This window comes from Argiope bruennichi, chromosome 10 (genome assembly GCF_947563725.1).
Source record: "Argiope bruennichi chromosome 10, qqArgBrue1.1, whole genome shotgun sequence".
In the NCBI taxonomy this organism is placed as follows: domain Eukaryota; kingdom Metazoa; phylum Arthropoda; class Arachnida; order Araneae; family Araneidae; genus Argiope; species Argiope bruennichi.
The window spans coordinates 43,980,144-43,994,725 of record NC_079160.1 but is presented as its reverse complement, the minus strand read 5'-3'; the positions used below and the strand labels follow the sequence as shown (position 1 = coordinate 43,994,725).

Below are 14,582 nucleotides of genomic sequence, written 5' to 3'. Positions count from 1 at the left end.
GAAATCATCTTTAAAAGAATAAATAAAGGAAATCATTATTTAGGTCTGAATTTTCAGTAAAGCGTCTGGCGTTACTGAAAATAAGGCCAGTCGCTGGACTTCCGAATAACTGGCAAACTTACCCTCTAACTGCTAGTGCAACTTCTACACGAACAGGCAACTCGATTTCGTACATATTGTTGAACAAAGTATCGTTCTTTTCTGCATTTGTGCTGTAATGAAGTACGAAAAAAAAATGATTTAGTTTTGTATTGAATTTATAAAATAGTCGCTATTTCTAATATAAAATTACTTTTGAATTTAGTATTGTCAGATATTATTTATTTTATTACCTGTTTACGACCATTGTGAACACCAGATCGCTTGTGGAAGAGACTACCCGTGACGGTTCCAGAAGGATTTTGAAATTGAGCTAAAATAAATGATGAGATCAAATAATTTTGAAATCTGTTATGAGTTTTGGTTTCAATACAATATAGAAAAATATTTCGTTCCATTAGAGTTTTAGTAAAATTGAAATTTTTGAAATATTTTTTGCCCTTTTCTATATCATAATTAAGTCAAGCGATTTATAAGTTTCATGCAATTATTAATTTTGCATCTCGGATGAAGTTAATTTTTTAAAAAAGTCGAATTTGTTTTAATAAGTACTCTCTTCCAGATTAGAAATATATATTATTAGAAGAGTTTCTTCTAAATTATCATTTTTCTACTATTTATTTGATTCTCTTTAGGAGGGAAAAGAAAACTCAAAAAGCATATATATATATATATATTGTTACGAAATTTCCGGGATTCATTTGAATAGTGGAAGTTATATGGTGTGGCGAACGCTCAATCAGCAGGCGGCAGTAGAAAAAGAAACAACGACGTTTATTTACACGAAGACACACAGGACAGCACAAAAACGACAACTATATACAGCATGGAAGACGATTATCTTCAGCCGAGACGTGCAGCATACAACAAGACTCTACTGCAGTCAGTAGCGCACAGCTAAGTTCAACACTAGCTTGACTCCGCCGCTGCTCTGCTAATCCCTGGAAGACCAGTTCTTCACCATCGATTCCGACTACTCTCCACCGTCGATCCCGACCACTCTTCACCGTCGATCCTGACTACTCTTCTCTGTCGCTTCCGACTATGACTGGTTCACGACTACTCAATTCACGACGACTCCGGCAGCTGCAGGCTGCTCCTTTTTATAGGTCTCAGGAGGCGGGGCTAGAAGCCTCTCAACCAATCAGGAACGTTCGAGGCGTAACTCGGTTCCTACTGGACGGCTCGGAAAAATTCTCGATGTTTCGGGTGTAATCTATTTTGTCGCCAAAGTCGTCGCCAAGCTCTGGGACCTCTTATGGAACCAACTATGCTGGGAAGCCGCATCACAGATTCGTAACAATATATATATATATATATATATATATATATATATATATATATATATATATATATATATATATATATATATATATATATATATATATATATATATAAAATTGACGTCGGTTTATATCTCGATATAAGAGCAAAGTGCCAGAATTTTTTCCCTTCATTGATTTTACTATAAGATTCTGATAGGGATTTCTTTGACGTATCGGCGTAGGCAAGGGTATTTTAAGTATCTTTAAAAGAATATCGTAAGCATGACGGATTTTCAATCCCTTCACTCGAATTGTGAGAAAATGCTAAAGTCAAAATTTTTCTAACGCGCGTATTGAAAACAATTAAATAAAAAGTGGTTATGGGATTAGAAAATAAGAGAACATTTTAGAATGAGGTTAATATGGACTAATTTAAAATAAAAGTTAGGTAATTAATTAGAACTTAAATTTTATATATATATATATATATATATATATATATATATATATATATATATATATATATATATATATATGCTAAATAAAGACATTCCAGAAAAATGCACGTTGAGAACTCTAAAAATATGAAAATTTTATGAATTATAAAACATAAGAACTATCATGACTTCGACAAGTAGATTTAGTCAGGTACTAGTTTGTTTCATACCGTCCACTTAGTATATTATTTATTATAACCTAACATATGATTATATAATACTTTGTGCAAACATAGATAATATTCACAGTATTAATTCACAGTAAATCATATTTATTTTTGTCAAGTTACTGCAATAAAAAAACAAAATTAAATAATATACATATTAATTAAATTAAAAGTGTGTAGAATGTGAGGGAGTGACAAAGGGATTATTGATGTCCAGTTGGTGACAGTTTATTGAAACAAAGGTTTTTTTTTTTTTAATTTAAATATTTTTAAGTGGTGAAAAAATAATATCGCCTGGAGTCTCATATGTATTTACTAAACCACTGATATAGACTGGAGACACTGAGCGCCTGTTACATTATTATCTGAAATTTGCTGCTGGGTGATTTCTCAATACTAGTTTTAGAATAATAAAGCAGATTAACATAATTAGAAGTTATTAATATAGATAAATACAGCATTTAAAAACAACTCTCACACTATTAATATAATATGGGGGGGGGAGCATTCTTATCAATCGTTTTATAATCCTGCTTTTTAAATGTAAAACCAAAATGTCATGTTTATAAAAATAAATGCAATTGCTTGCATTGAAATATCTAAATAAATAGTTTATCAAAATGTTAAAATAAATAGTTTTTTGAAATGTTATATAGGCGAAGAAAAAACAATTTTCTACATTTTTCTACAATTTTCAACATTTTTTCTCTAAAATATAAGATTATTTTCTTACCGTTTTGTTGGCAGGCAATGGATTTCCAATATCGCATTGGAGAACATTTTCTCCAGTTAACTCTGGATGAGCACCACTACAACTCACAGGAAAATCCTGCGGGGAAAAAAAATAACCTCACTAGATTCAAAATCATTAATAAAATGTAAAAAAAGTCACTAACAATTTTTAGAAATATCATTTATTATTTGAAAAAAATAACCTCACTAGATTAAAAACCATTCATAAAATGTAAAAAAGTCACTAACTAACAATTTTTAGAAATATCATTTATAATTTGGAAAAAATAACCTCGCTAGATTAAAAATCATTCATAAAATGTAAAAAAGTCTCTAAGTAACAATTTTTAGAAATATCATTTATTATTTGGAAAAAAATAACCTCACTAGATTAAAAATCATTCATAAAATGTAAAAAAGTCACTAACTAACATTTTTTAGAAATATCATTTATTATTTGAAAAAAATAACCTCACTAGATTAAAAATCATTCATAAAATGTAAAAAAGTCACTAACTAACATTTTTTAGAAATATCATTTATTATTTGAAAAAAATAACCTCACTAGATTAAAAATCATTCATAAAATGTAAAACAGTCTCTAACTAACAATTTTTAGAAATATCATTTATTATGTGAAAAATTCAGAATATCATTTATTCATCGAACTTAAAATTTATATTTATTTCAATGATTTTATAAAAAAATATTATATTTACATTTTGTTTCTAATATAAAATTTCCAACATAGTGATTTTACTCAAAGGATATAAAGAAACGCAAATTTTTATTCTCTTAATGTATTCTATAATAATAACTTGTATTTATTATTTCATTAATGTAAAAGGTAATGCATAAAAAAATAGGCAAGTCATTAATTTTTTTTTTATCATTTGATGAAACTTCTCTGTCTTTTGATGAAAAAGAAATAAAAATATGTTGTTGTTTTTTTAAATATTTGCTCGAATTTTTAAAAATGTTTTTTTTATGTACATTTCAATTTCATACTATTTGCATTTGTTATTATTGTTAAGTAATATCATCGTTTTCTTTGACGTACATAAATGTAAAAAAAATTCTGGAAATAATAGATTAGAAATAATATTTTTGTTTTTTAATTAATAATATCGTATGCAGCACTATACTACTTAAATACATGTGTCAAATAATTAATTATTAAGGAAATGTTTCCAGTTCTTGCAACAGAATTCAAATTTCGACTTGTTTATTATTATAGAAACAAATATCGCTTTTACTTTATCGTATTTGTAATACAGAGAAAATATAGTAATCGTCAAAAAATTTCAAACTCGAGATTTTGCAAAATCTCTAAATTTTAGACCTATCTGAGTTTAGAAAGATACATTTTTAGAAAATGGCTGTCTGTCTGTTTGTTTGTCCGTGACAAAGATAACTCAAAAACGTTTCGAGCTATATGGTTGAAATTTGGTATAGTTCTTATGCTAAATTTGCAGATTTCTATCAAATTTTGAATAGTTCAGAGGAAGTCCGTCGGTCCAGTTGTTCGAATATAAGTTAATACTATAACAACAAAATGAAGAGAGTTAAATAGATAAGATTAGATACAGATTTAAAATCTATAGCTTAGACAGCTGTCAAATTTGGAGTCAAAACAACAACGGGTCCGCTGTTTGTCTGCCTGCACTTTCAGAAACACGTAAACATGATAATTCGAAAGCACAATGACATAAATATATGAAATTTGGTATGAGATTTTGTGACTATATGCGCAGTTTTGGGTCAAATTTTTTGTTTCAATCGATGGAGCGAATCGTCCTAAACCACAAATTCGATTTTTGAATACTAATAACGCATGCTAAAGATTAATCGGGATATAACTCGCTAAGGAGACACTATAGATTGAGTAAAATTGCTAAATTCACATCAAGATAATATTTCTTAACTATTCTACCCCCATGCCATGCAAGGCGTTCTCTGGCATGACAAGTTTATTAGAGAGTATGCGAGAAAGTTTAGAAGAGACCACTCTTGTTGATATTTGATTTGCATCATACCGTAACGAATGATCTGTTACTTCGTAAAGTAAAATATTAAATCTTAATAATATGTTAACAAATAAATGAAAGAATAAGCAGAAAAGTCTTGATGAATTTGGAAGTGAGAAGCTAATATTAAAGCGAGTTCGCAAATTGTACAGACTAACTCTATGACAAAGGATACCGACGTGCTCTGATTGGTCGATTTCTTTCGCACAGACTTTCTATGCTGTAGCTGTTGCAACCCTGTTGCATTGTTTGGTTTCTACGTATTTTTTTGCCTGCCGTTTTTTCAAAATGGAGGAATTAAATCTTCCAGAGAAATACAATTATAAAATAATTGAGATTGATGAGAATAGAGCTATTTTTCGTATTTCAGATCTTGTAAATAAAGAATTAGCACAGGTAGCAATTTTTCTGTGAAGTATTATTAAAATAAGACTTGAAAATTAAGCTTTCATTTTACGGGAAATGATCGACCAATTTTTTTGTTAAATTTTCACATTAAAATCATTACCATAAAATATTTATCTGCAAATATACTATATTTATTAAGATATTTAGACGACATTAAACGGAATAGAAATCATTGTAATTCTTATTTAATATTCATGCAAAATAAAATAAGGAGATATTTATTTATTAATTTCGTATTCAAATTATTACCATTAGATGTCTATCTGCAAATGTGCTATATTTGTTAAGATATTTAGATTCATATAGTTATTAACAATCTAATTATTAATCTTGATATTTGTTATTAACTTAATATTAAGATTTATAAATATATAAATAGTTTATACATTTCTTTTGAATACTTATATCTTGCATTTCTGTAACACATATTTTAGGAATGGATTCAAGAATATCAATAAAGATCGGAAACAGTTTGGCACAGTTTTGCAAGGTTTGAGCCAAATAAGCGATAACTATACTATAATGAGTGCAAAACATTGCCAAAAAGATGCCAAGGTTTAAACCAATCAGAGCACGTCGGTATCATTTGCCATAGAGTTAGTCTGTACAATTTGCGAACTCGCAATATTAAAGACCTAATTTTTAGTCCTTACCAGTTTGGATTTTTCGATGTTTATGTAGTTTACATCTAAAGGCATCTTCACATATAACATTGATTCAAAAGCGTCTTCTCCGGCATTTCGAATGGTCATATCCAACTCTAATCGCTTCTTTGTACCAATGGAATACTGTTCCATATTTCTGAAAATAAATTAAATGTGTAGCCATTTACGATTTTATCCTTAAAGCAGCAACTAACTATTATAATCATAATAATAACATCACGATTTTTTGGCATACATTAGAAGCGATAATAATTGATTTAAAAGACAATAGCAAAATACATTTTTGTCGAATTTTAAGTTACTTAAGTTATTTTATTAGTGAAATGTTGAGGCAAATTTATCTCTATGCATATGAGATTCTCTAAGTAGTCTAAAAATTTGTTCTTTTGATCAATAATGTTTTGAGGTATTCTGAAATAATTCTGCTACTTAAATTGTAAAGTTATTATTATTATTATTTTGCCTGTGTAAAAATGCACATATAATAGTAAAAAGGGCTTTATCACTTCAAATCATTATGTTTTTAAAAAAAGTAAAAACCTTTAAAGAAACACTGTTACTAGCACCAGTGATCACCAAATTAAAATATTGGTATCAGTGGTCACCAAACATTGCATTGTTACCAAATATTGGTGGTCGTATAATATAAATAGTAACCAAACATAGAAGACAAATATTGATGCCAAACCTTATTATGTTAACGCTGTTTTCAAATAAACATGGATTCTCGTTGTCATGTTAAAATAAATTTCGCTAAAGTAAATAATTGGCTATAATTTAAACTGGCGCAAAAACACACATGTAATAAGATAGAGAAGGCTTTAACACTTTAAATCCTTATTCTTTAAAAAAGTTAAAAAAACAAAAAACAAAAAAAAACACGTTGTCATTACCAAGTTAAAATGCTTCTGCCAGTCGTCACCAAACACTACATTGTTAACAAATATTGGCGAAAATGAACTAACAGGATATAAATAGTGGCCAAATATTGGCGGGAATGAACTAAAGTAATATAAATAGTAACCAAATATTGATGGTTATATAATATAAATAATAACCAAACATAGAAGCAAAACCTTATTGCGTTAGCGCTAGTTCCAAGCAAGCACGGAATTTCATTGTCATGTTAAAATAAATTTCATCAAAGTTGATAACGCCACCAATTTAAATTGGCCCTAAATATTGATGACAACAATGTTACATTACATAAATTGTATATAAATGTAGCAGGTTAAAATATCTCCGCTCCTTTCACGAGCCGATCCTTCTCTGTTAATCCTCAGTTCCCTTTCAGACCTTACCCTCTTCTGAACAAAAATTGTGTTCTGTTCTAAGTCTTAGTCGATCGTGAGTAACGGCGCTAAGGGACCGTAGGAACCACAAAACTTTTGTCCACGTCTACATAGTAGCTGTGGCGGATTGGTATGAGCGAGGATAGAACCTGGAACCTTGTGGTTTGCAGCCCAGTAACATGACCATGATACAAAAGCAATTGCTCGGGTGGCGTAGCTGTTAACTGGCTGATAAGCTATTCACTACATAGCCAAATATTATTAGCAGAAATTCGTGTCTTAGCTCTGGTGTCTTGTTAATGAAGAAATCGCAAAAGATATTTTTGTAATTATATTTGTCTGTAAATACAGTGGGTGAACACCGATAAAATTTTGAAGATAAAAGGTTTTTTTTTTTGCACCGAAATTTGAATCTTGATCAGATTTTTGATATTTTCCCTTGTGCTACGGAGTTGTATGTAAAAAGAACATATTATGAAAATGTGAGAAAATATCGACTGGAAATATCACCGCCAGGGGGTGACCCTTGAGAAAGTCTTCAGGCCGGATTCATAATTTTTTTTTATTCCTTTTGCTTATTTTAATTTAATATTTTTACTAATTTGGTTAGGTTTATTTGTGTTTTAGTAGTAGCAGTATTAGTGTTCTCTAAATACAAGTGTTTCTTTGTTAGTTTGATTCAAAAATCAATTTTAATTAAATTTCATAATGATTGTATTTTTGATTTTTCTTTATATATATATATATATATATATATATATATATATATATATATATATATATATATATATATACACACACATTGACTTCGACTTCAATGATAGGCTTGTTGGAGCTCCCGTCCTTGGAGAAGGACTATCTCCTTATTGATGTGACTGATAGAGCTTTACTTTTATTATATTGCCATGAGTTTGTTGGATTATTGGGGAATTTTCTTTAATTGTGTTTCTGGGTGAAGCTAGCGTTGTGATTGTTTGGGATGAGGAAGATTATTGAATGGCGTAATGCTATTGGTTATTACTGGTGGAGTGGGTGAGTGGGTATGCTGCCAGAGGTAAACGGGACTTTGCGATATGAATCTAGTGTAGGGTGGTTTACAGGCTTTTTTTTGTAGCACTAGATGGCGCCATGGGCATTGTCTGTTTACATTAATTTGGACAGGTGATGTTAAAGGGTTAGGATTGTTAGCGAAAGGGTTATGGGTTTACAGAAGTACGTTTTTGGGTCTTTTAGTTAGTGGATTGGGCTCATATTTAGGGATTAGTTCTATTGCTTCATTATCTATATTTGCAAGGTTATTATAATAGTTAATGGCTATTTTTTGAACGAATTTTTTGAGTGGGGGATATTTGATTGCTTTATAAATTTCAGAATTGGAGAAGAGTCTGGTTTGCTTTACAGATATTTTTTATTATTTCATTTTGTTGTTGATCTAATAGTTTGAAGTTACTTTTGGCAGCATACCCCCACACTGGGCAGGCATAAGTGAGTACTGGACGCAAATAGGCTGTGTAAATAAGTAATTTATTTTCCCTATTCATTTTGGAATTCCATGATATTAGGAGGTAGAATTTTCACGCTAGTTCACGGAATTTATTTTTGATGTAGATAAAGTGGGGTTTCCATGTTAATTTCCTGTCTATAATTACTCCGAGGTATTTCCAATTCTGAGACCACGGAATAATTTTGTCGTTAATTTTTAGCTGGGGGTAAGATTTATTTACAGGTGATTTGTGAAAAATAATAGCTTCTGTTTTCGTGACATTGATTGTAATTTTCCATTTTTCAAACCAGCCAATAAAAAGTGATAAGGAATCAGATGTTTAAATAGTATTTTATTGTGAATTTGACAGTTATTTCGCTCTCAAATTACTCAGTTAGTGAATTAATGAGTTAGAAATAAAATATTCCGAAGAAAGAAGTTCGTACGAAATCTATTAAAAACTTAATTAAGAATAACATTTTTTTTCTTCTCAAACAGAAATGGTAAAAGTAAGTTCAAAATGTAATTCGTCTTACAACCACTGACAATTGATTTAATCTGAAGAGAAGATTATAAAATATTAACTTACGAAGCAGCTAACAGTTGTAAATCTGGAATGCATATATCATCTTTTCCACAATTCTTTTCAATATTTATCTGAAATAAAAAGAAAAAAATTCGTAACTAATAAAAATGCATTAAATTTTAAAGTTGAAAACATTCTTAAAAACAAGACTGGGGGATGGGGTGTCATTATGATTTTAAATAAAGCAATTTACTTATTAGACACCACGAATATACATATATCACAAATCTTGTTAGATATCACGAATTTAAATCTTATAATTTGTTTGAATTCCCCACGGAAAAAAAAAAATTAGTCGAGCCAATCAAACGGGGAAAAAAAAAAATTTCATAATTTATTTTTTGGGGAAAGCTTTTACTAAAAGCAGGTTAAAACAAAGGAATATATGAAAGAAAATTTTGATACGAGTAAGATATTAGGTATTCAATTAATGCGATATAAATATTATACCAACAAATTTTGGAATATCCAAGATTTTTTACCTCGTTTGTTGCAGCTGTTGGAACATTTAGGTTCAGGATCGGTTTTAGAACATATCTGTAGGGCTCTAAATCAATAAGTTCGTAACTCGTTTTTATTTCTATAGGAGTCAGCTTGTCTCGAATAGCGTTCTAGAAATATGAAGAATAAAAAGTCAGAAAAAGAAAAATAAGTAATACAATGCATTTCATTCTAAAGATTCAAACTAGTTAAAAATTAAAATTCAAAAACTGACTTTGAAAACTATTTTTTTTTTCTGATTATACATTATTAGATTAATTTTCTTATTATTTTTTCTTACCTGAATGTAAACAGTGGTCTTATTGCAGAATTCGACGTTCTTTTTTAGTCTGATGTTGTTAGTTCGACTAGACACTTGATAAGGGTTGGCATCTAGGAATAAAGCTCTTGGACTCTTTAGATTGCCGTCAAGGGTGTGGTTTAAAGCGAGATCTAAGAAAAAAGCAGAATGATTAAAGACTTTCAAACTGTAGATCCTGAATAAACAAATACTGATCTAAATTGATTAAACTAAATAAAAAGTATTGCATTAAATTATTTATTTATATTGTTAAAAAATAATTAACAAACCTATTTCTGAAGCTACACCGATTCCGTTGTACATTAAACACAAGGTGGCTTCAACACTAAAAATAAAGATTCAAACATAATAATTATTAATTCATAACAATTTCAGACAAAATGCGTTTTTAAAATACGTCAGTCATTAATTTATATAAATTACGGCTGTATTTTTCTTTTCTTTTAGCATTTATTGCACATTTCAATTTAATCATGCTTGTAAAGATAAAACTTCTGATTGATTTTTCATTTAGTTCCCGACATATTAAAATTCTGAAATTTTCTCTGTTGAGTACTTTTGATTGCAGTGATCTATTTCAGTGTTTTCAACACTTAATCTGCTAATCGGTAATTTCTTAATTAAAATTTGTTTTCATATGATTTGTATTCTCAAGAAAAGATATTGATAAAAATTGGTTAAAAATTCTATGATAATTGTGAGTGAATTATGAAATACATTGGAAATTAAAACGTCGTGGATAATAAAAATAAATAATTTTTTTTTTAAAAAATGCGTTTATTTTATCATATTGAAAAGTAGATTACAGATTAATCTCTTTTAGATCTTAAAAATCCGGAGATTAAAAAAAAAAGTGAATTTATGAGACGCCGAAAATAATTCGATGAAGCAATTAAATCACAATTGAAATCATAAAAAAAAGGTTCTTAAACATAAAAAAAAAGAAAAAAAAATTAAAGTTTCTGAATGTTTCTAAAATTATAATACGAACTTTAAGTCAGACATGGGAAAAAAACTCACTTTTAGATGTATATATTGTTACGAAATTTCCGGGGTTTGTTTGGATAGTGGAAGTTATATGGTGTGAAGAACGCTCAATCACCAGGCGGCAGTAGAAAATAAAACAACGACGTTTATTTACACGAAGACACACAGGACAGCACAAAGACGACAATTATATACAGCACAGAAGGCGATTATCTTCAGCCGAGACGTGCAGCAACAACAGCAGCATATAACAAGACTCTCTACTGCAGACAGTAGCGCACAGCTTAGTTCAGCACTAGTTTGACTCCGTCGCTGCTCCGCTTATTCCTGGAAGCCCAGTTCTTCACCGTCGCTTTCGACTACTCTCCGACTCCACTGGTCCACCATTGCCCGGCAGCTGCGGCTGCTTCCTTTTATAGGTCTCAGGAGGCGGGGCTAGAAGCCTCTCAACCAATCAGGAACGTTCGAGGAGTAACTCGGTTCCTACTGGACGGATCGGGAAATTTCTCGATGTTTCGTGTATAATCTATTTTGGCGCCAAATTTGCCAAATTCGTCGCCAAGTCGCCAAATGGTCGCCAAGCTCTGGGACCTCCCATGGAACGAACTATTCTGGGAAGCAGCATCACAGGTTCGTAACAATATTGATGCTTTGACCGCCAGATGTTTGAGAAAGAAAATTCCAAACTTTGTAGTTCATCCATAAAAGTCTATTTACAAACACGTTTATATATATATATATATATATATATATATATATATATATATATATATATATATATATATATATATATATATATATATATATATATATATATATATATATATATATATATATATATATATATATATAAAGTTAATTTTTCAAGATCATTTTCTTCTAATAAATCATAGCAACAAATATCTGAAATCTTGATACTTCCACTAATAACACAAATTAATGTGTGCGTGTCTACATGTCAAGCCGTTTGATCTATACTTATGAAATTTGGTATATGCTTTGAAGGATAAGAATATTCACCTCGATATGTTTTACAAATTTTATTTAGAATTTTAATTAATGAAAAATTAAGTCGAATTTTGCAGATTTCTTACGATAACACCCGAAAATACTATTGCACAATAAATTTTTCTTCCACCATTTCCTTTTTTTTTTTAAAAAAAAAAATATCTTTTAAGTGATAATAATTTAAAAGTCTTGCAAAATTTTCATAAATTTTCGTAATTTTTAAAATAATATTTTTTGTTTAGTTTCCAATCATAGATTACATTTTTGTCCTGAAATTCAAATTCTTCGTTTAATCAAATAATTAATTGCGTGATTTTTTTTCTACTGTTGAAAACTAGAGGAGAAGAAATCTGTTTAATATCTGTGTAGTTTACAAGAAGAATGAAAAAAAAAGAAAAAAAAAAAATTGCAATATTGCGAAATTTAGAGGATAGACAAACCAGACAGTTACATCTGCAATAGCGCTATAATGTCATCTGATTAGCTTCTGTTAAAAAAGATGCATGCATAAAATGAACAAAACATATAAGATGATTAAAACAGATGACTTTAATATCTAAGACACTTTGTTACTTAAAAATTATTTCTTGGCAGAATTATGGGCATGAAGTTAAGTCTAAGAGATTTAATTGACATTAAATACAACCAATATCTCCAGTAACAAAACTAATCGCCAAAGGCGGCTGGTTAATTAATAAATTATGTCGCCAAGAATTTTTGAATATAAAAACAAAACTTACCAAGCTACTTTAGTTTTATCTTTAAGAGTACATGTTTTGTCCTCCAGGCTCAATACATCTTTATTTAGTTTCATACTGGATGTAATATTCACTACAGGACGTGACCTACAGATTTGAAATACATTATATTTTTATTAAAATATATAATCCAAAAACATACGTATATTTAAATATTTAATTTTGTAAAATGTTATGTTACAGAAATAGTGAGATTAATGTTTAATCTCATATAAAGCAAATGTACACATACTTCATGAAAATAACACGCTCCGATTCGTATGCTCCAAGAACAATATCTAAAATAAATAAAGAAATATATTATGCAAAATCACTCTTTGTTAGAATCATTTCACAATCTTATTTAAATTCTGAATAAGCATTGGTTAATTTTGATTACCTGGATATTCATTTGAATCCATATCCATAGATCCAGAAACAGCAAAGCCTAACGTATTCAGTTCAACACCTGGAAATTCCTCTGGAGTAATAATCTGCATAAAATAAAATTTAAATTCTTTAAAATTCAATATGGAAATGCAAGCGGTTAAAAAAAGATAAAAACATAAACAACTGAAAAAAAAAATTTTTAAGCATGTATTGCTGCTAAAAATCTTGTTGTTAACTAGTTGCCACAACAAGCCAGATGGAATATGGTATTAGGCTTTATAGTAATATTAATAGTATAGTATATTAGAATTATATTGCTGTTAATTAGTTGCCACAACAAGCCAGATGGAATATGGTATTAGGCTTTATAATAATATTAATAGTTTAGTATATTAGAATTATATTGCTGTTAACTAGTTGCCACAACCAGCCAGATGGAATAGTAATAGTATGATATAATAGTAAGTCATAATAATAGTATAATATAGTATAGTAATAATACAGGCAATAGTATATTCGAATTATATTAGAACTGAATAACATAAATCTAAAATAGAAATGCAAACGGTTAAAAAAATAAAAATATAAGCAACCGAAACTTTTTTTTCCATGTATTGCTGCTAAAAATCTTGCTATTAAGTGGTTGCCGCTACCATCTAGTTGGAGTATGGTACATGGCTTTATTGTAATAGTATAGCATAGTGTAGTAACAGTATAGTCAACAGTATATTAAATGCAGAATCAATTCATCCATAGTTAACTGTCTGTTGATCCGCTTCTTCATTGACATCTGCAAACTCGTTAATTTCACAACACAACAATCTAAATAATGAATTTTAATATACGACATGCAATAAAACTGCATATTTGAATTAAATTTTTTTCTTGACTAATCTACGAGAAGATGCTCGTATTCCCCGGCTGTCATGAGTTTGCGGTTGACATTCAACTTTACACATTTGCTGTGAGGGGAAAAGTACAAAATCTAAAACAAGCAGCAGACGAATGACATGTTATAAATAGATGACATAACATGTTATAACATAGTGGTGGTGTTTAAACACAACAATGCTCATGCTTCCTTATTTATTAAATAGACTCATCTGATATCCAATGAACTTATGATAGACAGTCACCATCTTCTGAAAGCCATGATGTAAAACGTAGTCTATATTTTCCCCTTTATGATGAAGTTAAATATAAAACTCCTCATAATATGAATGTATGAGAGAAATTCGACTGCAAAACATTTTCATTGGTTTTTATAGATTTATAAAGCCAATTGAAATGTCATATTTCATTTCACCTGGGACGGTTTGTCTCTGACTCCACTGGCGCTGCCATGATATATGTAAACGATTCCTTTGCCATCTTTTCCTGCGTATGGTGCTCCAACGGCAAAGTCTGAAAAGCAAAGTAACCAGTTAGTACATACAT

General features: G+C 29.5%; 1 protein-coding gene across 1 annotated transcript in view; it reads right to left on the bottom strand.

The window, feature by feature from the left end:
- The window catches only part of LOC129988230 (integrin alpha-PS2-like), a 134,213-nt gene that overhangs the window by 18,958 nt on the left and 100,673 nt on the right, over positions 1-14,582 (bottom strand). Inside the window, exons 12-23 of the mRNA XM_056096401.1 lie at positions 14,452-14,549; positions 13,156-13,249; positions 13,009-13,054; positions 12,759-12,863; positions 10,293-10,348; positions 10,003-10,154; positions 9,704-9,832; positions 9,225-9,292; positions 5,849-5,996; positions 2,762-2,857; positions 333-412; positions 123-212 (exon numbers count right to left, since the gene is read on the bottom strand). Of these exons, the coding sequence (XP_055952376.1) occupies positions 123-212; positions 333-412; positions 2,762-2,857; positions 5,849-5,996; positions 9,225-9,292; positions 9,704-9,832; positions 10,003-10,154; positions 10,293-10,348; positions 12,759-12,863; positions 13,009-13,054; positions 13,156-13,249; positions 14,452-14,549 (1,162 nt within the window). The remainder of the gene's footprint in view (positions 1-122; positions 213-332; positions 413-2,761; positions 2,858-5,848; positions 5,997-9,224; positions 9,293-9,703; positions 9,833-10,002; positions 10,155-10,292; positions 10,349-12,758; positions 12,864-13,008; positions 13,055-13,155; positions 13,250-14,451; positions 14,550-14,582) is intronic.